This window comes from Oncorhynchus nerka, linkage group LG13 (genome assembly GCF_034236695.1).
Source record: "Oncorhynchus nerka isolate Pitt River linkage group LG13, Oner_Uvic_2.0, whole genome shotgun sequence".
Classification (NCBI taxonomy): Eukaryota; Metazoa; Chordata; class Actinopteri; order Salmoniformes; family Salmonidae; genus Oncorhynchus; species Oncorhynchus nerka.
The window spans coordinates 26,437,095-26,462,057 of record NC_088408.1 but is presented as its reverse complement, the minus strand read 5'-3'; the positions used below and the strand labels follow the sequence as shown (position 1 = coordinate 26,462,057).

General features: G+C 45.7%; 1 protein-coding gene across 1 annotated transcript in view; it reads left to right on the top strand.

Annotated features, from left to right (window-relative positions):
* Positions 1 to 24,963, top strand: part of LOC115139277 (syntaxin-binding protein 5-like) — a 159,194-nt gene that overhangs the window by 71,931 nt on the left and 62,300 nt on the right. The window contains 1 exon segment of the mRNA XM_065026296.1: positions 18,262 to 18,396. Coding sequence (XP_064882368.1) covers positions 18,262 to 18,396 — 135 coding nt within the window.

Below are 24,963 nucleotides of genomic sequence, written 5' to 3'. Positions count from 1 at the left end.
CGTCTACTGAATAGAACTTTCGCATTCCGGTCGCATTCCGCTTCGCTCCACAGGAAGTATCACATTTTCATTTCATTTCATTACAGTCCCAACGATGTGATTTGTTTGATCGTAGCTAGCTACATAGCTAGCTACATAGCCGTCTTTGTTTCAAAGATAATTGTGTAGTCTAGAGCGATTTTCTAGGTTAGCTAGCCAGCTATTGTCGTTCTTTTAACGCAACGTAACGTAATCAACACTGCTAGCTAGCCAGCTAGCCCCGAATAGCAGCATTGTAGAAACTTTACACTCAACGAACGACTTGATTAGTGTAGTGTCAACAACGCAGCCACTGCCAGCTAGCCTACAAAGTCAACAACGCAGCCACTGCCAGCTAGCCTACCTCAGCAGTACTGTATCATTTTAATCATTTTAGTCAATTAGATTCTTGCTACGTAAGCTTAACTTTCTGAACATTCGAGACGTGTAGTCCACTTGTCATTCCAATCTCCTTTGCATTAGCGTAGCCTCTTCTCTAGCCTGTCAACTATGTGTCTGTCTATCCCTGTTCTCTCCTCTCTGCACAGACCATACAAACGCTCCACACCGCGTGGCCGCGGCCACCCTAATCTGGTGGTCCCAGCGCGCACGACCCACGTGGAGTTCCAGGTCTCCGGTAGCCTCTGGAACTGCCGATATGCGGCCAACAAGGCAGAGTTCATCTCAGCCTATGCCTCCCTCCAGTCCCTCGACTTCTTGGCACTGACGGAAACATGGATCACCACAGACAACACTGCTACTCCTACTGCTCTCTTCGTCCGCCCACGTGTTCTCGCACACCCCGAGAGCTTCTGGTCAGCGGGGTGGTGGCACCGGGATCCTCATCTCTCCCAAGTGGTCATTCTCTCTTTCTCCCCTTACCCATCTGTCTATCACCTCCTTTGAATTCCATGCTGTCACAGTTACCAGCCCTTTCAAGCTTAACATCCTTATCATTTATCGCCCTCCAGGTTCCTCGGAGAGTTCATCAATGAGCTTGATGCCTTGATAAGCTCCTTTCCTGAGGACGGCTCACCTCTCACAGTTCTGGGCGACTTTAACCTCCCCACGTCTACCTTTGACTCATTCCTCTCTGCCTCCTTCTTTCCACTCCTCTCCTCTTTTGACCTCACCCTCTCACCTTCCCCCTACTCACAAGGCAGGCAATACGCTCGACCTCATCTTTACTAGATGCTGTTCTTCCACTAACCTCATTGCAACTCCCCTCCAAGTCTCCGACCACTACCTTGTATCCTTTTCCCTCTCGCTCTCATCCAACACTTCCCACACTGCCCCTACTCGGATGGTATCGCGCCGTCCCAACCTTCGCTCTCTCTCCCCCGCTACTCTCTCCTCTTCCATCCTATCATCTCTTCCCTCTGCTCAAACCTTCTCCAACTTATTTCCTGATTCTGCCTCCTCAACCCTCCTCTCCTCCCTTTCTGCATCCTTTGACTCTCTATGTCCCCTATCCTCCAGGCCGGCTCGGTCCTCCCCTCCCGCTCCGTGGCTCGACGACTCATTGCGAGCTCACAGAACAGGGCTCCGGGCAGCCGAGCGGAAATGGAGGAAAACTCGCCTCCCTGCGGACCTGGCATCCTTTCACTCCCTCCTCTCTACATTTTCCTCCTCTGTCTCTGCTGCTAAAGCCACTTTCTACCACTCTAAATTCCAAGCATCTGCCTCTAACCCTAGGAAGCTCTTTGCCACCTTCTCCTCCCTCCTGAATCCTCCTCCCCCTCCCCCCCCTCCTCCCTCTCTGCAGATGACTTCGTCAACCATTTTGAAAAGAAGGTCGACGACATCCGATCCTCGTTTGCTAAGTCAAACGACACCGCTGGTTCTGCTCACACTGCCCTACCCTGTGCTCTGACCTCTTTCTCCCTCTCTCTCCAGATGACATCGCGTGTCTTGTGACGGCCGGCCGCCCAACAACCTGCCCGCTTGACCCTATCCCCTCCTCTCTTCTCCAGACCATTTCCGGTGACCTTCTCCCTTACCTCACCTCGCTCATCAACTCATCCCTGACCGCTGGCTAGGTCCCTCCCGTCTTCAAGAGAGCGAGAGTTGCACCCCTTCTGAAAAAACCTACACTCGATCCCTCCGATGTCAACAACTACAGACCAGTATCCCTTCTTTCTTTTCTCTCCAAAACTCTTGAACGTGCCGTCCTTGGCCAGCTCTCCCGCTATCTCTCTCAGAATGACCTTCTTGATCCAAATCAGTCAGGTTTCAAGACTAGTCATTCAACTGAGACTGCTCTTCTCTGTATCACGGAGGCACTCCGCACTGCTAAAGCTAACTCTCTCTCCTCTGCTCTCATCCTTCTAGACCTATCGGCTGCCTTCGATACTGTGAACCATCAGATCCTCCTCTCCACCCTCTCCGAGTTGGGCATCTCCGGCGCGGCCCACGCTTGGATTGCGTCCTACCTGACAGGTCGCTCCTACCAGGTGGCGTGGCGAGAATCTGTCTCCTCACCACGCGCTCTCACCACTGGTGTCCCCCAGGGCTCTGTTCTAGGCCCTCTCCTATTCTCGCTATACACCAAGTCACTTGGCTCTGTCATAACCTCACATGGTCTCTCCTATCATTGCTATGCAGACGACACACAATTAATCTTCTCCTTTCCCCCTCTGATGACCAGGTGGCGAATCGCATCTCTGCATGTCTGGCAGACATATCAGTGTGGATGACGGATCACCACCTCAAGCTGAACCTCGGCAAGACGGAGCTGCTCTTCCTCCCGGGAAGGACTGCCCGTTCCATGATCTCGCCATCACGGTTGACAACTCCATCGTGTCCTCCTCCCAGAGCGCTAAGAACCTTGGCGTGATCCTGGACAACACCCTGTCGTTCTCAACTAACATCAAGGCGGTGGCCCGTTCCTGTAGGTTCATGCTCTACAACATCCGCAGAGTACGACCCTGCCTCACACAGGAAGCGGCGCAGGTCCTAATCCAGGCACTTGTCATCTCCCGTCTGGATTACTGCAACTCGCTGTTGGCTGGGCTCCCTGCCTGTGCCATTAAACCCCTACAACTCATCCAGAACGCCGCAGCCCGTCTGGTGTTCAACCTTCCCAAGTTCTCTCACGTCACCCCGCTCCTCCGCTCTCTCCACTGGCTTCCAGTTGAAGCTCGCATCCGCTACAAGACCATGGTGCTTGCCTACGGAGCTGTGAGGGGAACGGCACCTCAGTACCTCCAGGCTCTGATCAGGCCCTACACCCAAACAAGGGCACTGCGTTCATCCACCTCTGGCCTGCTCGCCTCCCTACCACTGAGGAAGTACAGTTCCCGCTCAGCCCAGTCAAAACTGTTCGCTGCTCTGGCCCCCCAATGGTGGAACAAACTCCCTCACGACGCCAGGACAGCGGAGTCAATCACCACCTTCCGGAGACACCTGAAACCCCACCTCTTTAAGGAATACCTAGGATAGGATAAAGTAATCCTTCTCACCCCCCCCCTTAAAAGATTTAGATGCACTATTGTAAAGTGGCTGTTCCACTGGATGTCATAAGGTGAAAGCACCAATTTGTAAGTCACTCTGGATAAGAGCGTCTGCTAAATGACTTAAATGTAAATGTAAATGTATGTGTTGTTACCACCTGTGGGCAGTCCGTCGGTATGCAAATTGGAGTGGGTCTAGGGTTTCTGGGATGATGGTGTTGATGTGAGACATGACCAGCCTTTCAAAACACTTCATGGCTACAGAAATTAGTGCCACGTGTCGGTAGTTATTTAGGCAGGTTATCTTAGTGTTCTTGGGCACAGGGACTATGGTGGTCTGCTTAAAACATGTTGGTATTACAGATGCGGACAGGGAGAGGTTGAAAATGTCAGTGAAGACACTTGCCAGTTGGTCAGCGCATGCTCGCAGTACGTGTCCTGGTAATCTGTCTGGCCCTGCGACCTTGTGAATGTTGACCTGTTTAAAGGTCTTACTCACATTGGCTGCGGAGAGCGTGATCACACAGTCTTCCGGAGCAGCTGGTTCTCTCATGCATGTTTCAGTGTTATTTGCCTCGAAGCGAGTATAGTTGTTTAGCTCGTCTGGTAGGCTCGTGTCACTGGGCAGCTCTCTGCTGTGCTTCCCTTTGTAGTCTGTAGTGATTGGCAAGCCCTGCCACATCCGACGAGCATCAGAGCAGGTGTAGCAAAATTCGATCTTATATTGACGCTTTGCCTGTTTGATGGTTCATCGGAGGGCATCGTGGGATTTCTTATAAGCTTCCAGGTTAGAGTCTCGCTCCTTGAAAGCGGCAGCTCTAGCCTTTAGCTCAGTGCGGATGCTGCATGCAATCCATGGCTTCTGGTTGGGGTATGTACGTACGGTCACTGTGGGGATGACATCATCAATGCACTTATTGATGAAGCCAATGACTGATGTGGTGTACTCCTCAATGCCATCATATGAATCCCGGAACATATTCTAGTCTGTGTTAGCAAAACAGACCTGTATCTTAGCATATGCTTCCTCTGACCACTTTTGTATTCATCTAGTCACTGGTGCTTCCTGCTTTAAATTTTGCTTGTAAGCAGGAATCAGGAGGATAGAATTATGGAGGGCGAGGGAGAGCTTCGTATGTGTCTCAGTGTGTGGAGTATAGGTGGTCCAGAATTCTGTTTCCTCTGGTTGCACATTTAACATGCTGATCGAAATTTGGTAAGACTGATTTAAGTTTCCCTGCATTAAAGTCCCCGGCTACTAGGAGCACCACCTCTGGGTAAACGCTTTCTTGTTTGCTTATGGTGGAATACAGCTCAATTCAATTCTGTCTTTGTGCCAGCCTCTGACCGTGGTGATATGTAAACAGCTACAAAGAATACAGATGAAAACTCTTTCGGTGGGTAGTGTGGTCTACAGCTTATCATGAGATACTCTACCTCAGACGAGCAATAGCTCAAGACTTCCTTAGATATTGTGCACCAGCTGTTGTTTACAAAAATACATAGACCACCACCCCTTGTCTTACCAGACGCCTCTGTTCTATCCTGCCGGTACATCGTATAACCAGCCAGCTGTATGTTGATATTGTCGTCATTCAGCCACGACTCCATGAAGCATAAGATTTTACATTCCTTGTCAAGATTATGGAAAATCAGAAAGGGGGCAAAAAGGTTTTCAGGTCACTGTATATCACCGTGGCAAAGCATATGAACTAACGAGTTATAGAGCAGACAACGCAATTACCACAACACATAGGTTGTAATATGGATTTTTTCCCCTGGTTTGTTTTCCCCAGTGATTTTAGCCACGCACTGCTACTGCTCTCGAATGCAGCCTGCCTGCCTCCCTGCCTCCCTGAGCAACAACAGTGAACTCAACAGACAATATCACACAAAGCTGAGGAGAGGATGGGGTGAGGATGAGGACGGGAAGGAGGGAGACTAAAAACATCTTCCTTTCCACACATACAACCTCTCACGTAGTTTACCATTCATTTTCATGTACCCCCCCGTCCCTCTCTGAGTTTCCTCTAACAGTGTTTTCTGTTAAATACAGCTCACTTCAGCCTCAGTGTGTAAGGCAAGTGAAGACAATGTGGCCATTTTTCCTGTCAACAAACTGATAGAGATCTCACTAAAACTGTCACAACATTCTAGAACACTTGAGAACAGAACAGGCTGTGAGACCGAACCAAAGCAAAGCCTTATTTACCCCAATACTCCCTCTGTCACCAAAACTTGGAAATGCCCGTTTGATATGGTTTGATATTCTGCGGCTGAAATGCTCACGCACGTGTTGGGATGTTGTTGAAACAGCCACAGCCGACGAGTCCACTTATCTAAGTGACACTGAAGAGGTTACTTTATGTTGCTGATCGCTGTATTGTTGGGGTTAAACAAATTAGTAAAGTGTCAGTAGAAGCCTGCTTGGCTGAACGTCAGTCACGGTTAATAACGCTCCGGCTAGTAGCAAAGTTTCTGGTTGGCACAGATCTAAGATCAGCTTAGCCTCACCCAATGTTAAGCTATAATTAACTGCTCTTCAGTATTAGAGAAACTCTCAAATGCTCCCCCTTCATATCCTTTGTCATCTCCTTCATCATCTCCTTTGTTATCTCCATAATCTCCTTGTCTCCTCTCCTTCACCACAGCTGATCAGAAAGGAGCTGATGTGTTGCAGAAAGCCCTCCTAGCCATCACCTTGACTGATCCAGTCCCACTAGATCATTGGAGATGAGGAGAGAGAAAGTCCTGTTGGAGTGGCGTTGTGGCTGAGTCAGTGGGTTGGTGAGAGGGGCTGGAGAAAAGAAGAGGAGGAGAGGAGAATGTATGAGAGCTCAGGAGTAGAGAGGAGAGGAGAGCAGAGGAGAGGAGAGGAAAAGAAGGGAGAGGGTAGGGGAAGAAAGGAGAAAGAGGAGAGGATAGGAAAGAAGAGGAGAGGGGATGAGAGGAGATTATTTAAAATAAATCAGACAAGAGTAAAGGAGAAGAAAGTAGAGAAGCGAAAAAATCTTACCTAGTCATTGTGGCGGTGGGGGACTGCAAATGCAGGCATTTTAAGCATTATTTTTTTTACTCCATCGTCATCACAGGCTGAGTAAGATGAAGCTGATGTCATACAAGTACATTCTCTCCACAAACATAACCCCAACCACAGGACATACAAATATCCACTGGCTATGTAGTTCCCTAGAATCCAATGGACTGGGTTAGTATACGGTAGAGAGTGGAGAATCACATTTGCTTGGTCTGGGTTCAGTGTAGGCTGGGCCGGTTAGTTCAAAGCTGACCTGAGAGAATAACCAATTAGAGGGCAGCCCACACAGCCCACATCTAAAAGAAAGGGGACAGAGGACTTAATTGACCAGATACTTTTTAATAATGCAGCCCACACACCACACACACACACACGCACACGCACACGCACTCGCACTCGCACTCACACTCACACTCACACACACAGACACACACACATGCACTCTCCGACCACTCAAACACTTCACTTCCCAAGTGGCTATCACGTTACCTCTCATTTAATTTCTATTTTCTTAGTTTTTTTTCGTCCCTTCTTTCCTGGGAAGAGATGAAGTGAGGGACATTGGCCTGAGTTATGTAAAAGAAGGAGGAGAGATATTTTTAGGATGTGCATTCCCCAGTTCCAAACAGATTCTCCTATATTTTTTAATCATAGGAAATGACATCATACAGTACATAACCATTGGCAAACTCAGAATGTGTCAGATCAGATCATGTTTCATCGTTTTTAAATAGTTGATCAAAAAAATCTATCATCTTGGCACTGTAGATTATCATTGCTTAGGAAATGTGTTCGGCCTGCAGCCTCAATTCTTGGGATGTGTCGTGACCACTTAAAGTTGGGATCATCCTAGAGAAGCGTCTTCTCCTTTTCACGCTGTTCTGAGCTATAGTTCGAATCAGAGTTTGATTATTAGTTACACTGTGTTGTTTTTATTTGGTCATATTGCTTTCACATTACCAAATGTGAAAATAACAAAAACTCCTAAACAAAACCACTCGTCCATGCAAGTAATTTGTTTATTAGACAAAAATGCTCATGTTAAATCATCTATGATTATCATGAAGCATCACTTGTGTGTTCCAATCTTCATATTACTTTCGCTTTGGTCTTCCAACAACATGCGTGAGGAAACCGCACAATATCCGCTCTGTCATGTGAATAGGCTATGTTCAGTAGCCTGTATCCCAGTATAGCCCCAGTCTCCCCTTATCTGCATCGGATGAGCTCATAAATGCAATGCTGCTACTCAAATAATGTTTCAGAGATATTAAGTTATGATGCTGTGTGTAGCAGTTCATCAAATGTTCGCAGTCAAATATCCAATACTACTGTGCGACTCTGGTTCTTTTCCTGTGTTTGGTCCAGACAGCATTCTCTCCTGCAGCGAACTGCGTTATGGAACTGAAATACTGCGTTATGGAACTGAACTGAAAGTCTTTGTGTATGAACGTGAATTTTGTTTGTGTGCAGGTGTTGTATGGGTGTGTTTGAATGTGATCAAGGAAGTGTGTTCTGTGTATATTAATATATGTGTGTGTGTGTGTTATGCGAGACCACCCTTTTTGAGCAAACCATGGTGCATTGTTTAGTGTGCTCCCAAGTGTGGATAGAGTGTTCACACCAGTCCAAACAGACCGAACTAATGCCATGTGTCCACCAGATGCACATGCGTTTTGCTGTATGTTGTTATAGCAAGATGTCTAGCCCGTATTTTCCGTACTAGATGCACATGTGCTTTGCAAGGCGGCAGAACGGTTTGCAGCGTGGAGAAAATCATCTTCAACCTGTTCAACCAATAATTAGAACAGATTAAAGTTATCCTGCTATGGAGCTACTGGTTTCATAGGCTGGCAGAGCTACCAACAGACTGGTACCAGGACGCATTACAACATCTAGCTGAGTTCATAGGCTGGCAGAACTACCAGCAGACTGCTACCAGGACGCATTACAACATCTAGCTGATTTCATAGGCTGGCAGAACTACCAGCAGACTGCTACCAGGACGCATTACAACATCTAGCTGATTTCATAGGCTGGCAGAGCTACCAGCAGACTGCTACCAGGACGCATTACAACATCTAGCTGATTTCATAGGTTGGCAGAGCTACCAGCAGACTGCTACCAGGACGCATTACAACATCTAGCTGATTTCATAGGCTGGCAGAACTACCAGCAGACTGCTACCAGGACGCATTACAACATCTAGCTGATTTCATAGGCTGGCAGAACTACCAGCAGACTGGTACCAGGACGCATTACAACATCTAGCTGATTTCATAGGCTGGCAGAACTACCAGCAGACTGGTACCAGGACGCATTACAACATCTAGCTGATTTCATAGGCTGGCAGAACTACCAACAGACTGCTCCCAGGACGCATTACAACATCTAGCTGATTTCATAGGCTGGCAGAACTACCAGCAGACTGGTACCAGGACACATTACAACATCTAGCTGATTTCATAGGCTGGCAGAACTACCAGCAGACTGCTACCAGGACGCATTACAACATCTAGCTGATTTCATAGGCTGGCAGAACTACCAGCAGACTGGTACCAGGACGCATTACAACATCTAGCTGATTTCATAGGCTGGCAGAACTACCAGCAGACTGGTACCAGGACGCATTACAACATCTAGCTGATTTCATAGGCTGGCAGAACTACCAGCAGACTGCTACCAGGACGCATTACAACATCTAGCTGATTTCATAGGTTGGCAGAACTACCAACAGACTGCTACCAGGACGCATTACAACATCTAGCTGATTTCATAGGCTGGCAGAACTACCAGCAGACTGCTACCAGGACGCATTACAACATCTAGCTGATTTCATAGGCTGGCAGAACTACCAGCAGACTGCTACCAGGACGCATTACAACATCTAGCTGATTTCATAGGCTGGCAGAGCTACCAGCAGACTGCTACCAGGACGCATTACAACATCTAGCTGATTTCATAGGTTGGCAGAGCTACCAGCAGACTGCTACCAGGACGCATTACAACATCTAGCTGATTTCATAGGCTGGCAGAACTACCAGCAGACTGCTACCAGGACGCATTACAACATCTAGCTGATTTCATAGGTTGGCAGAGCTACCAGCAGACTGCTACCAGGACGCATTACAACATCTAGCTGATTTCATAGGCTGGCAGAACTACCAGCAGACTGGTACCAGGACGCATTACAACATCTAGCTGATTTCATAGGCTGGCAGAACTACCAACAGACTGCTCCCAGGACACATTACAACATCTAGCTGATTTCATAGGCTGGCAGAACTACCAGCAGACTGGTACCAGGACACATTACAACATCTAGCTGATTTCATAGGCTGGCAGAACTACCAGCAGACTGGTACCAGGACACATTACAACATCTAGCTGATTTCATAGGCTGGCAGAACTACCAGCAGACTGCTACCAGGACGCATTACAACATCTAGCTGATTTCATAGGCTGGCAGAACTACCAGCAGACTGCTACCAGGACGCATTACAACATCTAGCTGATTTCATAGGCTGGCAGAACTACCAGCAGACTGGTACCAGGACGCATTACAACATCTAGCTGATTTCATAGGCTGGCAGAACTACCAGCAGACTGCTACCAGGACGCATTACAACATCTAGCTGATTTCATAGGCTGGCAGAACTACCAGCAGACTGCTACCAGGACGCATTACAACATCTAGCTGATTTCATAGGTTGGCAGAACTACCAACAGACTGCTACCAGGACGCATTACAACATCTAGCATATTTCATAGGCTGGCAGAACTACCAGCAGACTGCTACCAGGACGCATTACAACATCTAGCTGATTTCATAGGCTGGCAGAACTACCACCAGCAGACTGCTATTTCCAGGACGCATTACAACATCTAGCTGATTTCATAGGTTGGCAGAACTACCAACAGACTGCTACCAGGACGCATTACAACATCTAGCTGATTTCATAGGCTGGCAGAACTACCAGCAGACTGCTACCAGGACGCATTACAACATCTAGCTGATTTCATAGGTTGGCAGAGCTACCAACAGACTGGTACCAGGACGCATTACAACATCTAGCTGATTTCATAGGCTGGCAGAACTACCAGCAGACTGCTACCAGGACGCATTACAACATCTAGCTGATTTCATAGGCTGGCAGAACTACCAGCAGACTGCTACCAGGACGCATTACAACATCTAGCTTATTTCATAGGCTGGCAGAGCTTCCAACAGACTGGTGCATTACAATGATTCATCTGTTTTGTTTCTATTCTTCTGTCACATTAATCTCTAGCAACATCAATAAATTGAACTGGTTGTCGCTGTATACGGTACTGATTTCAAATCATGATGGCATGCTAAATTACCCGCAGAACAGTTATGTGTGTATTCATTTTGTTGGTTTGCACTACACAAGCGTAGTATTGATGAATTGCGCCAGTGTCATTCTTATCCGGAGACAAATTTCCAGTCATTCAGATGGTATCTTTTCATCTCTAACTACAAATCAAATCAAATTGTATTGGTCACATACACATAGTTAGCAGATGTTAATGCGAGTGTAGCAAAATGCACGTGTTTCTAGTTCCGACCATGCAGTAATATCTAACAAGTAATCTAACAATTTCATAACTACCTTTTACACACAAGTGTAAATGAATGAATAAGAATATGTACATATAAATATATGGATGAGCGATAGCCGAACGGTATAGAGTACAGTCTATATAGTGGGGAGAACAAGTATTTGATACACTGCCGATTTGGCAGATTTTCCTACTTACAAAGCATGTAAGTAATTTTTATCATAGGTACACTTCAACTGTGAGAGATGGAATCTATAACAAAAATCCAGGAAATCACATTGTATGATTTTTAAGTAATTAATTAGCATTTTATTGCATAACATAAGTATTTGATCACCTACCAACCAGTAAGAATTCCGGCTCTCACAGACCTGTTAGTTTTTCTTTAATAAGCCCTCCTGTTCTCCACTCATTACCTGTATTAACTGCACCTGTTTGAACTTGTTACCTGTATAAAAGACACCTGTCCACACACTCAATCAAACAGACTCCAACCTCTCCACAATGGCCAAGACCAGAGAGCTGTGTAAAGACATCAGGGTTAAATTGTAGACCTGCACAAGGCTGGGATGGGCTACAGGACAATAGGCAAGCAGCTTGGTGAGAAGGCAACAACTGTTGGCGCAATTATTAGAAAATGGAAGAAGTTCAAGATGACGGTCAATCACCCTCGGTGTGGGGCTCCATGCAAGATCTCACCTCGTGGGGCATCAATGATCATGAGGAAGGTGAGGGATCAGCCCAGAACTACACGGCAGGATTTGGTCAAAGACCTGAAGAGAGCTGGGACCACAGTCTCAAAGAAAACCATTAGTAACACACTACGCCATCATTGATTCAAATCCTGCAGCGCACGCAAGGTCCCCCTGCTCAAGCCAGCGCATGTCCAGGCCCATCTGAAGTTTGCCAATGACCATATGGATGATCCAGAGGAGGAATGGGAGAAGGTCGTGTGGTCTGATGAGACAAAAATAGAGCTTTTTGGTCTAAACTCCACTCGCCGTGTTTGGAGGAAGAAGAAGGATGAGTACAACCCCAAGAACACCATCCCAACCGTGAAGCATGGAGGTGGAAACATCATTCTTTGGGGATGCTTTTCTGCAAAGGGGACAGGATGACTGCACCATATTGAGGGGAGGATGGATGGGGCCATGTATCGCAAGATCTTGGCCAACAACCTCCTTCCCTCAGTAAGATTATTGAAGATGAGTCGTGGCTCTGGGTCTTCCAGCATGACAACAACCCGAAACACACAGCCAGGGCAACTAAGGAGTGGCTCCGTAAGAAGCATCTCAAGGTCCTGGAGTGGCCTAGCCAGTCTCCAGACTCCAGACCAATATAAAATCTTTGGAGGGAGCTGAAAGTCTGTATTGCCCAGCGACAGCCCCGAAACCTGAAGGATCTGGAAAAGGTCTGTATGGAGGAGTGGGCCAAAATCCCTGCTGCAGTGTGTGCAAACCTGGTCAAGAACTACAGGGAATGTATGATCTCTGTAATTGCAAACAAAGGTTTCTGTACCAAATATTAAGTTCTGCAGTGGCTCGGGTGGCTGTTGTCCTTGATGATCTTTTTGGCCTTCCTATGACATCGGGTGTAGGTATAGGTGTCCTGGAGGGCAGGTAGTTTGCCCCCGGTGATGCATTGTGCAGACCTCACTACCCTCTGGAGAGCCTTACGGTTGTGGGCGGAGCAGTTGCCGTACCAGGCGGTGATACAGCCCGATAGGATGCTCTCGATCGTGCATCTGTAAAAGTTTGTAACTGTTTTTGGTGACAAGCCAAATTTCTTCAGCCTCCTGAGGTTGAAGAGGTGCTGTTGCACCTTCTTCACCACTCTATCTGTGTAGGTGGAACATTTCAATTTGTCCGGGATGTGTATGCCAAGGAACCCAAAACATTCCACCTTCTCCACTACTGTCCCGTTGATGTGGAGAGGGGGGTGCTCCACGATCATCTCCTTTGTTTTGTTGACGTTGAGTGTGAGGTTAATTTCCTGACACCACACTCCGAGGGCCCTCACCTCCTCCCTGTAGGCTGTCTCGTCGTTGTTGGTAATCAAGCCTACCACTGTAGTGTTGTCTGCAAACTTGATGATTGAGTTGGAGGCATGCATGGCCACGCGGTCAGGAGAGGGCTGAGAACGCACCCTTGTGGGGCCCCAGTGTTGAGGATTAGCGGGGTGGAGATGTTGTCCCCTACCCTCACCACCTGGGGGTGAGGACCCAGTTGCACAGGGCGGGGTCAAGACCCAGGGTTGCGAGCTTAATGATGAGTTTGGAGGGTATTATGGTGTTAAATGCTGAGCTGTAGTCGATGAACAGCATTCTTACATATGTATTCCTCTTGTCCAGATAGGTTAGGGCAGTGTGCAGTGTGATTGCGATTGCGTTGTATGTGGACCTATTGGGGCGGTAAGCAAATTGGAGTGGGTCTAGGGTGTCAGGTAGGGTGGAGGTGATATGATCCTTGACTAGTCTCTCAAAGCACTTCATGACGACGGAAGTGAGTGCTATAGGGCGAGAGTCATTTAGCTCAGTTACCTTAGCTTTCTTGGGAACAGGAACAATGAAGCAAGCCCTCTTGAAGCATGTGAGAACAGCAGACTGGGATAGGGATTGATTGAATATGTCCGTAAACACACCAGCCAGCTGGTCTGCACATGCTCTGAGGACGCGGCTAGGGAGTTCTTCTGGGCCGGCAGCCTTGCAAGGGTTAACACGTTTAAATGTTTTACTCACATTGGCTGCAGTGAAGGAGAGCCCGCAGGTTTTGGTAGCGGGTCGTGTCGGTGGCACTATATTGTCCTCAAAGCGAGCAAAGAAGTTGTTTAGTTTGTCTGGGAGCAAGACATCGGGGTCCGCGACGGGGCTGGTTTTCTTTTTGTAGTCCGTGATTGATTGACTGTAGACCCTGCCACATACGTCTCGTGTCTGAGCCGTTGAATTGCGACTCTACTTCGTCTCTATACTGACGCTTAGCTTGTTTGATTGTCTTGCGGAGGGAATAGCTACACTGTTTGTATTCGGTCATATTTCCGGTCACCTTGCCCCGTGAATGCTGCCATCAATCCACGTTTTCTGGTTGGAGAAAGTTTTTATAGTCGCCGTGGTTACATCACCGATGCACTTGCTAATAAACTCACTCACCGAATCAGCATATACATCAATGTTGTTGTTCGACGCTATCCAGAACATATCCCAGTCCACGTGATCGAAGCAATCTTGAAGCGTGGAATCAGATTGGTCGGACCAGTGTTGAACAGACCTGAACACGGGCGTTTTAGTTTCTGTCTATAGGCTTGGAGCAACAAAATGTAGTCGTGGTCAAATTTGCCGGAAGGAGGGCGAGGGAGGGCTGTGTATGCGTTGCGGAAGTTATGCGTTACACCAGAATATGCCAGGGGGCTGTACCGACTCTGATAACGTATCACAAGTGAGCCATGTTTCCATGAAACAGAGAACGTTACAATCTCTGATGTCTGTCTGGAAGGCAACCCTTGCTCGGATTTCGTCTACCTTGTTGTCAAGAGACTGGACATTGGCGAGTAGTATACTCGGGAGCGGTGGGCGATGTGCCCGTCTACGGAGCCTGACCAGAAGACCACTCCGTCTGCCCTTTCTGTGGTGCCGTTGTTTTGGGTTGCTTGCTGGGATCCGATCCATTGTCCTGGGTGGTGGACCAAACAGAGGATCCGCTTCGGGAAAGTTGTATTCCTGGTCATAATGTTGGTAAGTTGACGTTGCTCTTATATCCAATAGTTCCTCCCGGGTGTATGTAATAAGACTTAGGATTTCCTGGGGTAACAATAGCCGTCATGATCACCTATGCATGTGTGATCTGTTGTGTGTCCTGGAGTGTGTGTTTAAGCATGTGTATGTGTATGCATGAATAAGTGATTGGGTTGTGTTATGTAAGTATATTGGTGTCCGCGAGTGTTCACCTGCTTTGTGATTTTGTTTGTGTGTGTTCAGGGGCGGATTGGCCATCTGCCAGGTTCACAGTCCGCCCTTGTGTGTATGTGTGTGCGTGCGTGGGAGTGTGTGTGTGATGCATGTCGAGTAGCCTGACACCTCCCCTCAAATCCATGAATATATTAATTATACTGCAGAATAGTGGAGTGGAGACAGGAACCAGCTCTACCCAGGTGTGTGTGTGTTTGTGTATAGTCTGACAGTATGCACTGCTTCTCACTATTGCCCTGCAGCCAGAAAGACACTGAGATACAGAGAGGGAGAGGGAGAGAGAGAGAAAAACACCTAGAGAAAGAGAGGGGGAGGAGGGGGATTGGATTTGGGGAGCAAGTGAAAAAATATCATCTAAAAGATGGACACGGAAAGAGAGAGAGTAAGGGAGAGGGGAAGATTGGATGGGAGGAAAATGAGAGGGAGAGCTGTGTGTACAGCTGTGTGCATGTGTGAGAGGTGTGTGACGTTTAAGATGAGGGAGGAACATTTTTGGGGGCCTTATTGTCCATTACAGCATATTGGATGATTGTCATTCGTAGTCCATTCACCCAGCTCAATGTAACATCAATAGGATACTACATGATACTCTAATTTTCCCTATACCCATCATGAGGTTACTACAACCTAGCCTATGAATGTAAGTTTACAACAAAGGTGCTCAGGTCAAGAGGAAAATTTAGAGTAATCTAGTTGATTTCGGGTGTAATCATTAGTCCAATAGTTGCAAACGAGAGTTTCTATTAGACAAATTCTGATATTTTTATCCCCGTTTCGTTCTGTTTAAGAAACTTTTTTCTACAGAATCAGCTAAATGAATTCACCCCTGATCACACACAAACACAGTTCACTTTCATAGCAGCCACATACAAACAGCATGATAATTTTCTCTCACCTTTTCCCTTCGCTTGTGGACACAACACCAGGATGTCTGTGAACAGGCAAAAAAAAACTTTCCAAGCAAACCTTCATATCATAACCGCTAACAACTACACACATTGTTGTCATTAATTAAGAAATTAATTTGTTCAAAACTGTTCAACTATTGTCTTTCTTTCTCTTTTAGTCAACTATTCACCACATGTATGCACTGCTAGCTAGCAGTGCTACTCTTTCAGTACTATATTAATTTTCTGATCCTTTAATTGGGTGGACAACATGTCAGTTCATGCTGCAAGAGCTCTGATAGGTTGGAGGATGTCCTCCGAAGTTGTCATAATTACTGTGTAAGTCTATGGAAGGGGATGAGAACTATGAGCCTCCTAGGTTTTGTATTGAAGTCAATGTACCCAGAGGAGGACAGAAAGAAGCTGTCCTCTGGCTACACTGTGGTGCTACCCTACAGAGTGCTGTTGAGGCTACTGTAGACCTTCATTCCAAAACAGTGTGTTTTCATCATTTATTTGGTGACATTAATATATTTGGTATAGTTTTATGTAAAAAGGATAACTTTTTAAATGTTTCACTATTTGTATTTTTATGGTCCTCCCCTTCCTCCTCTGAGGAACCTCCACTGGTGTGTATGTGCATGCATGTGTGTGTGTCCAGTTCAACAGAACCGGATGATACTCATGTTCATGAGTTGTGTATCATACGTCATTGGGGCCCCTTGACTAGTCAGGGAACGACAGGGATGAGCAGAGCCTATGGAACAGGACCACTTTAGGGGCTCTTGTACCAATCCCTGTAGCCAACAGGGCAGAACCAGGCCCAGACAGATAAAGAGAAGGAGAAGGAGAAGGAGAAGGAGAAGGAGAAGGAGAAGGAGAAGGAGAAGGAGGGAGAGAGAGAGAGAGAGAGAGAAAGAGGATAGAGGGAGGGGAGGGAGAGAGAGTGGAAGAGAGACAGAGGATAGAGGGAGAGGGAGGGGAGGGAGAGAGAGTGGAAGAGAGACAGAGGATAGAGGGAGGGGAGGGAGAGAGAGTGGAAGAGAGACAGAGGGTAGAGGGAGAGGGAGGGGAGGGAGAGAGAGTGGAAGAGAGACAGAGGATAGAGGGGGAGGGAGAGAGAGTGGAAGAGAGACAGAGGGTAGAGGGAGAGGGAGGGGAGGGAGAGAGAGTGGAAGAGAGACAGAGGATAGAGCGAGGGGAGGGAGAGAGAGTGGAAGAAAGACAGAGGATAGAGGGAGAGGGAGGGGAGGGAGAGAGAGTGGAAGTGAGACAGAGGATAGAGGGAGAGGGAGGGGAGGGAGAGAGAGTGGAAGAGAGACAGAGGATAGAGGGAGAGGGAGGGGAGGGAGAGAGAGTGGAAGAGATAGAGAGCAAAAAAGGGAGGAGATATAGGACATAGATAATGATGGGTGATCCAGGGATGGTGTGATTCGTCATACATACAGCCCATGAATGTCATGTTAAAACTGTAAAATGGCTGCAGTGTGCATTTTTGAAGAGCATTTTTGGATCAGATGTGGGCTTGAATCCTACAAAGTGGTTGACTAACTCCTCTTCATTCACCATTTGATACCCAACCCTTAGCTAACTCTTCAATAATGCTATTCTACTTCCTCTCCTCTTTCCTCTCCCTCCTTCCCTGGGGGAGTGTGGTTCTGGTCAGAAGTGATGTGTTCAGGTATATCAGGCCTGGTTTGGGTCCTTTTTTAGTCATGAAGCACCATTAGGAAGTCTTGAAGGGCTTCTTTTAAAGTGCTGATTCCAGGTCAAAATGACTAGTTGGGGATAGATGACCATTGGGACCTAGGTAGAGACTGATATTGTGTTCATAGGCTTTTAACCATTCATTAAACTACATCTAGATGGATGAATGAATGGATGGATTGATGGCTGAAGGACAAGTGGAATGATTGGACGAAGTGATGAAAGGTAGAAGATGAACCATTGATGAAAGGTAGAGAAGGAGGGAAGGAAGAGTAATATGTGTTCGTTCTGGTTCAGTCCTCTCCTCTCGAATCAGTCCGGTAATTAGGTGCCCAATAGAGTTTTAAACACCTCTACCGTCACCTTGGTCTTAGCTCAGCATTATTTATCTCACTGTAGAAATCAATACACACTGAGGGAGATTCTTAATCTACACCGTTTCTGTGTTGTAAAATGCAAATCAGTTATCACCAGCAATATCCTTCTGTCTTTCTTTTTTTCTCTCTTTGTCTAATACTATTACTTTTACTCCCTCTCTGTGTCTCTATCTCTCTGTCTCTATCTCTCTCTTAGCTCCTACATAAATGTTCTCTCTCTTTTTTCTCTGTTTTCCAGGATCACATTCGTCCACCTGCCATTCCAGAGTAAATGGCTGTACATCGGCACAGAGAAAGGAAACATCCACATCGTCAACGTGGAGTCGTTCACACTCTCAGGCTACGTCATCATGTGGAACAAAGCCATCGAACTGTGAGTGGAGCTTACACTGGTGGAATGGAGAGCCCTATCAAAGAACATCTTACAGTTGTAGGATCTTAATTTGATCACTCTTTTGTTGCTGAGAATTTTCAGTGCGGGAAATGCAGATGAACTTCATGATTTGCATAAATTCACTGAAAATCCATACTGACACACGGTTATATAAACAGTATTGCACTTTTATTGTAGCCTACTCAAGCAAAATTATGGAATCAATATTCAAATCCTGTTGCTGCAGGATTATTTTGCTGTGACAATATAGGTCAAATTCAGATCCTACATCTGTAGTCTCTCTAGGCTTAATCCACAACTGGTGGCTTTACTAACCGCAGTTGTGAAGGAGAAAGGATGTGAATCAGTAGTTCTGAATCTTAGTTAGACCTCTTCAACACTAGTATTAAGACACTGCTATATCACAGGGTGTTTGTGTTGCTGTTGACATACCTCATGTTGTTTCTGCTCTAGAGCTCTTGCATAATTCACTCGTGACCTTTTTAGCATTTTCCTCATCCTGTCTCTTCCTGTCTCATAGTGAGGGATGGAACAGGTGTCTCTTAAGATCAGTGTGGGCCATGTACAGATGTCCTGTGTCAACAGTGCTGAGGGGAAAGGAAGAAGGAAAGTAGAGGAGAGGGGAAGGGGAAGGGGGAGGGGAGAGGAGATGAGACAGGCAAGAAAAAGAGAGAAGAGGAAGAGAGGATAGGAAAGAGACGGGGGTTGATAGAGGAGGGTGGGGGTTTAGGAGAGGTGAAGGGTAGACGAGAGGAAGGAGAGAGGAAGTAGAGAAATAGAAGGAGGTCGGGGGTAGACAAGTAGGAGAGAGGTAGAGGTGGGTTACAAGGAAGGAAGTAGTGTGAATGGGTGACAGTATGGGTCTCTAAGGAGTCGTGCCTGCCAGTCCTGAAGCTGCCATGGTATTTCCAGACTAAAGGTGTGTGTGTGTGTGTGTGTGTGTGTGTGTGTGTGTGTGTGTGTGTGTGTGTGTGTGTGTGTGTGGCCCATATCCAGTTCTGATGACAACAGTATTTCTGCACACAAAGGCTTTATGATTATACAGGAGCTTCAGATGGCACTTTCTCTGTCCTTCTATCTCTCCCTTCTCTCTCTCTCTACCTCTCATTTTCTGTCTCATCTTATTGTGGGCTGCGGGTATGCAAGGTAGATACCTCTCCTGCCTTTATCTTCTCCTATTGTCCTCTTTGGAGCTGTCATCAGAGAGGGACTGTGGAGTGGGCGGCTCAGAGACAATGTGCTCTCTATTTTACACCACCTCAGTATTACACTGCATAGAAAGAAATACACCCAAGCAGAGCACAGAACATTACAGAGTGAAACAGAACACTGTCAAGAAGATTACCAGGCTGTACTGCAGCACTCAGTACCATAGCAGAACACTGTCGTTCAGTTCGGTTCTGTTTTAGTTTAGTAATATGTGGAGAAAAGACCCAAGTACTTGTAGGTAACAGTAAGGTATTGTCATGTCTTTACTATCACTAAATGTGAAGACTGTTATTTTATCAAATCAATTCTCTATGTGTAATTATTATTACCTGATTAAACTAATCATGTAAACTTAATTAACTAGGAAGTTGGGGCACCAAGGAAAATGTTGATTTACAGAGGTATAATTTTCTAAATATAACTCTTCAGATATTTTTTATGTCTGATTGATTAGTCATTCTCATGAATGTATTATTATTACCTTGTTAGTCTAATTAAAAATATATATATATTTCACCTTTATTTAACCAGGTAGGCAAGTTGAGAACAAGTTCTCATTTACAATTGCGACCTGGCCAAGATAAAGCAAAGCAGTTCGACACATACAACGACACAGAGTTACACATGGAGTAAAACAAACATACAGTCAATAATACAGTATAAACAAGTCTATATACGATGTGAGCAAATGAGGTGAGATAAGGGAGGTAAAGGCAAAAAAAAGGCCATGGTGGCAAAGTAAATACAATATAGCAAGTAAAACACTGGAATGGTAGATTTGCAGTGGAAGAATGTGCAAAGTCCAAAGTTCTGCACGAACAAACGAATAAAATATTCAGCAATATTCAAATTTGCTTAATTTTTTATTTACTAACTAACTAAATAATCACAGAAATACACAACAAACTGTAGATATGTCACGCCCTGACCCTAGATAGCTTTTTATGTCTCTATTTTTGGTTTGGTCAGGGTGTGATTTGGGTGGGCATTCTATGTTCATGTTTCTATGTTTTCTATTTCTTTGTGTTTGGCCAGGTATGGTTCTCAATCAGGGACAGCTGTCTATCGTTGTCTCTGATTGGGAATCATACGTAAGTAGCTTTTTTCCCTCCTTCTGTGTGGGATCTTGTTCTTTGTTTGTGTGCAGTTAGTTAGCACAAGGAAGCTGTTTAGTCGTTGTTTTCTTTATTGTTTTGTTTTGCCTAAAGTTTAACTTCAGTAATACATATTATGTGGAACTCAAGGAACGCTGTGTCTCATCCTCCCGACGACAGCCGTTACAAGATATTGGTTACTAACAATGATAGAAAAGTCCCTAGTGGGCTAAGCCGATATGACGGCTTGGTAGACAAAAGGAAAGGGGTGGGACTGAGAGAGCTGGAAAGACAAATTGGATTCATTACACACAGTCTATAATTATATTAATTGAAATGCCAATCTTTTGCACATGAACGGCCGCTCTTTCGAGAATAATTGCAATGCATATATATTTACGCCCGTATGTCGTTGTTGTCTTCTCTGTTGGAATCCTTGATTGTCCTGTAGGGTTCATCAGAGTCTCTGGTTAACTTTCCTAGAAGTCACAATTTCTTTCGTGGTTGTAGGTGGTTAGAATGTATGCTTCAGAGTACCACTCAGACATGTTCTCATAGAATAGATGCTTCGGTGGTTGACAGTATTCTCGTTCTAGACTTACATCATTTCTAGCTGCTGACTAGTAATAAAACATCTAAGATTTGCTCTTATTCTTTAGGGATCGATAGTCTCAGAGTTTAATCATTTCCAGCCGTGCAGCCAATGCTCCACGTGGTATCGTTTTTTCCTTTGGTAGAGTTGTGGTTTAAACCACTTCACACACCAGCATCACGCGGCATGTTTTGGTCTGGTGTGAATTTCTTCAGGAGAGAGTATTATCGAAGAAGGGCGGTACTATGAAGCCTAATGTGATGTCTGGGCTCACAGAGGTGTGGCCACTGACTAGTTCATCTTTATATGAAAATCCATACTCTCATTTAGAAGGTTAACATCACATTACATCTTTTCACAAATCGTTTCATGTTTAATCACATACGTTTCACAATATTTAGATGTAAACCTGACAGCTGGGAAAAGTACATTTTAAGAGAGACCGTTATATGTGTTTCCTGTCCTTCATGAGATCACCAAATGAAACACTCGTCATAACTGTCCCTTTAGTGTCCACGGACCATTCCTACATTCTCGAAAGTAGAAATATTGTTTAATTCTTCCATTATGGGGATTTAGGAGTTTGGCCAAGTCTAGTCCTTTGGTCTCTCTCTGTGCTCTCTGCCAGGAATTTATGACCTGAGATAATAAAACCTGGGTTAGGAGAGAGAGAGAGAGAGGGGGGGGGGGGTTCACGATCTACATCCAGAAAGGGCCACTTGATGACAGTATACACTGGAGTTGTGTCCTACTATCATACTAGGCATAGTAAAGAAGAGCGTGGAGTACTACAGCACAGCTTGAGGGGTGCCACAGAATTCTATGGCATGTTATTTAAAAGAAGAACCACTGTATATGTTCCCCTAGCTTCAAGAGGTTAAACCAGTTATCACCCTCCCTGTAGTCATAGAACTACCCGTCCCGGATCCGGTATATTTGTCATCAGCAACAGTCAACAAATATTACGAGAAAATATTCATATTCATGAAATCACATGTGAAATATGGCAAAACACAGCTTAGCCTTTTGTTAATCACCCTGTCATCTCAGAATTTGAAATTATGCTTTACAGCAAAAGCAATACAAGCGTTTGTGTAAGTTTATCGATAGCCAAGCATAGCATTATGTACACTTAGCATCAGGAAGCTTGGTCACGAAAATCAGAAAAACAATCAAATTAAACATTTACCTTTGATGATCTTCAGATGTTTTCACTCACGAGACTCCCAGTTAGACAGCAAATGTTCCTTTTGTTCCATAAAGATATTTTTTATATCCAAATACCTCCGTTAGTTTGGTGCGTTATGCCCAGGAATCCACCGGAAATAGCGGTCACGACAACGCAGACAAAAATTCCAAATTATATCCATAATGTCAACAGAAACATGGCAAACATTTTTCATAATCAATCCTCAAGGTGTTTTTCAAACATCTATTCGATAATATATCAACCGGGACAGTTGGCTTTTCACTAGGATCGGGAGGAACAATGGCCGACTCTCTCTTTTGCGCAAAAATCACTCTGAGAGCCCCCACCTGACCACTTATGTAATGTGGTCGTTCACGCTCATTCTTCAAAATAAAGGCCTGAAACTATGTCTAAAGGCTGTAGACACCTTAGGGAAAGGAATCCGGTTGATATCCCTTTCAATGGTCAATAGGGATGCATAGGAACACAGAGCTTTCAAAATAAGAGTCACTTCCTGATTGGATTTTTCTCAGGCTTTCGCCTGCAGTATCAGTTCTGTTATACTCACAGACAATATTTTTACAGTTTTGGAAACTTTAGAGTGTTTTCTATCCTAATCTGTCAATATACATATATGCATATTCTAGCATCTGGTCCTGAGAAATAGGCCGTTTACTTTGGGAACGTTATTTTCCAAAAAATAAAAATAGTGCCCCCTAGCTTCAAGAGACCAGTCATCACCCTCCCTGTAGTCATCACATAAAGTTACACTGTGTGTGTTTGACTCACTTCTGTGTACTGAGCCACTTTACCAGGAACTGCTGACCACACACCCTCTATGACACACAGTTCATGTGAACACCAGAGGGTGTCCTCTCTCTCCCCCCGGCCCTTCCCCCTCTTTATTCTTGTATGTTGCCTCTTGCTGCCCCTGCCTGTCTGTATGTGTGGGTGTCTGTGTGTGTGTTTGTGTGTTCCCTCCCACCTAGTCTCAGCCCTCACTGGGTCCTAACTGGGCCTAGAGATCAGGCCCTACTGTACCATCCAAACCTCCAGGCCTGTCGGGTGTGATGCTCATGGATATACCCAGCACTGTAACTTTGCCCGTGGGGAGTAATCTATCACCCAGTCCTCCAGGAGACCCTGAGCAGTAGCAGAGCTGACCCACCAGTCCTCACACTCCACTCCACCACAGGGGTTGGCTGCAGATTGATTGGCTGAAAATTACAGTCTGAAAGAAAGAATGAAAGCCTTGAGATGAATGTCACCCTCTCTGAGGAATGTCACCCTCTCTGATGAAATTCACCCTGTCTGATGAGTCACACTCTCTGATGAGCGTCACCCTCCCTGATGAATGTCACCCTCTCTGATGAGTCAACCTGTCTGATGAGTCACCCTCTGATGAATGTCACCCTGTCTGATGAAAGTCACCTTCTGTGATGAGTCACCCTCTGATCAATGTCACCCTACCTGATGAGTCAATCTCTCTGATGAATGTCAGCCTGTCTGATGAGTCATCCTCACTGATGAATGTCACTCTGTCTGATGAATGTCACCCTGTCTGTTTAAAGTCACCCTGTCTGATGAGTCACCCTCTCTGATGAATATCACCCTGTCTGATGAGTCATCCTCTCTGATGAATGTCACCCTGTCCGATGAAAGTCACCTTCTGTGATGAGTCACCCTCTCTGAACAATGTCACCCTACCTGATGAGTCAATCTCTCTGATGAATGTCAGCCTGTCTGATGAATGTCACCCTGTCTGATGAATGTCACCCTGTCTGTTTAAAGTCACCCTGTCTGATGAGTCACACTGTCTGATGAAAGTAACCTTCTCTGACGAGTCACCCTCTCTGATGAATGTCACCCTCTCTGATGAAAGTCACCTTCTCTGATTAATGTCAACCTGTCTGATCAGTCACCCTCTCTGATGAGTCACACTCTCTGATGAATGTCACCATCTCTGATAAATGTCACACTGTCTTATGAGTCACCCTGTTTGTTGAATGTCACACTCTTTGATGAGTCACCCTGTCTGATGAATGTCACCCTCTCTGATGAATGTCTCCCTGTCTGAAGAAAGTCACCCACTTTGATGATTCACCCTCTCTAATAAATTAAATGTCACCCTCTCTGATGAGTCACCCTCTCTGATGAATGTCACCATCTCTGATAAATGTCACACTGTCTGATGTTTGATGAATGTGGCCCTCTTTGATAGGTCACACTCTCTCATATGTTCGCCAAAAGAGAGATCAGGGTCCAGAGTAACGCCGAGGTCCTTCTCAGTTTTATTTGAGCCGACTATACAACCATCAAGATTAACCTGTTGAGTGTAGGGGGCAGTATTTTGATGTTTGGATGAAAAACATACCCAAATGAAACTGCCTATTCCTCAGGCCCAGAATCTAGAATATGCATAGAATTGTCAGATTAGGATAGAAAAAATATTTGAGTATAAC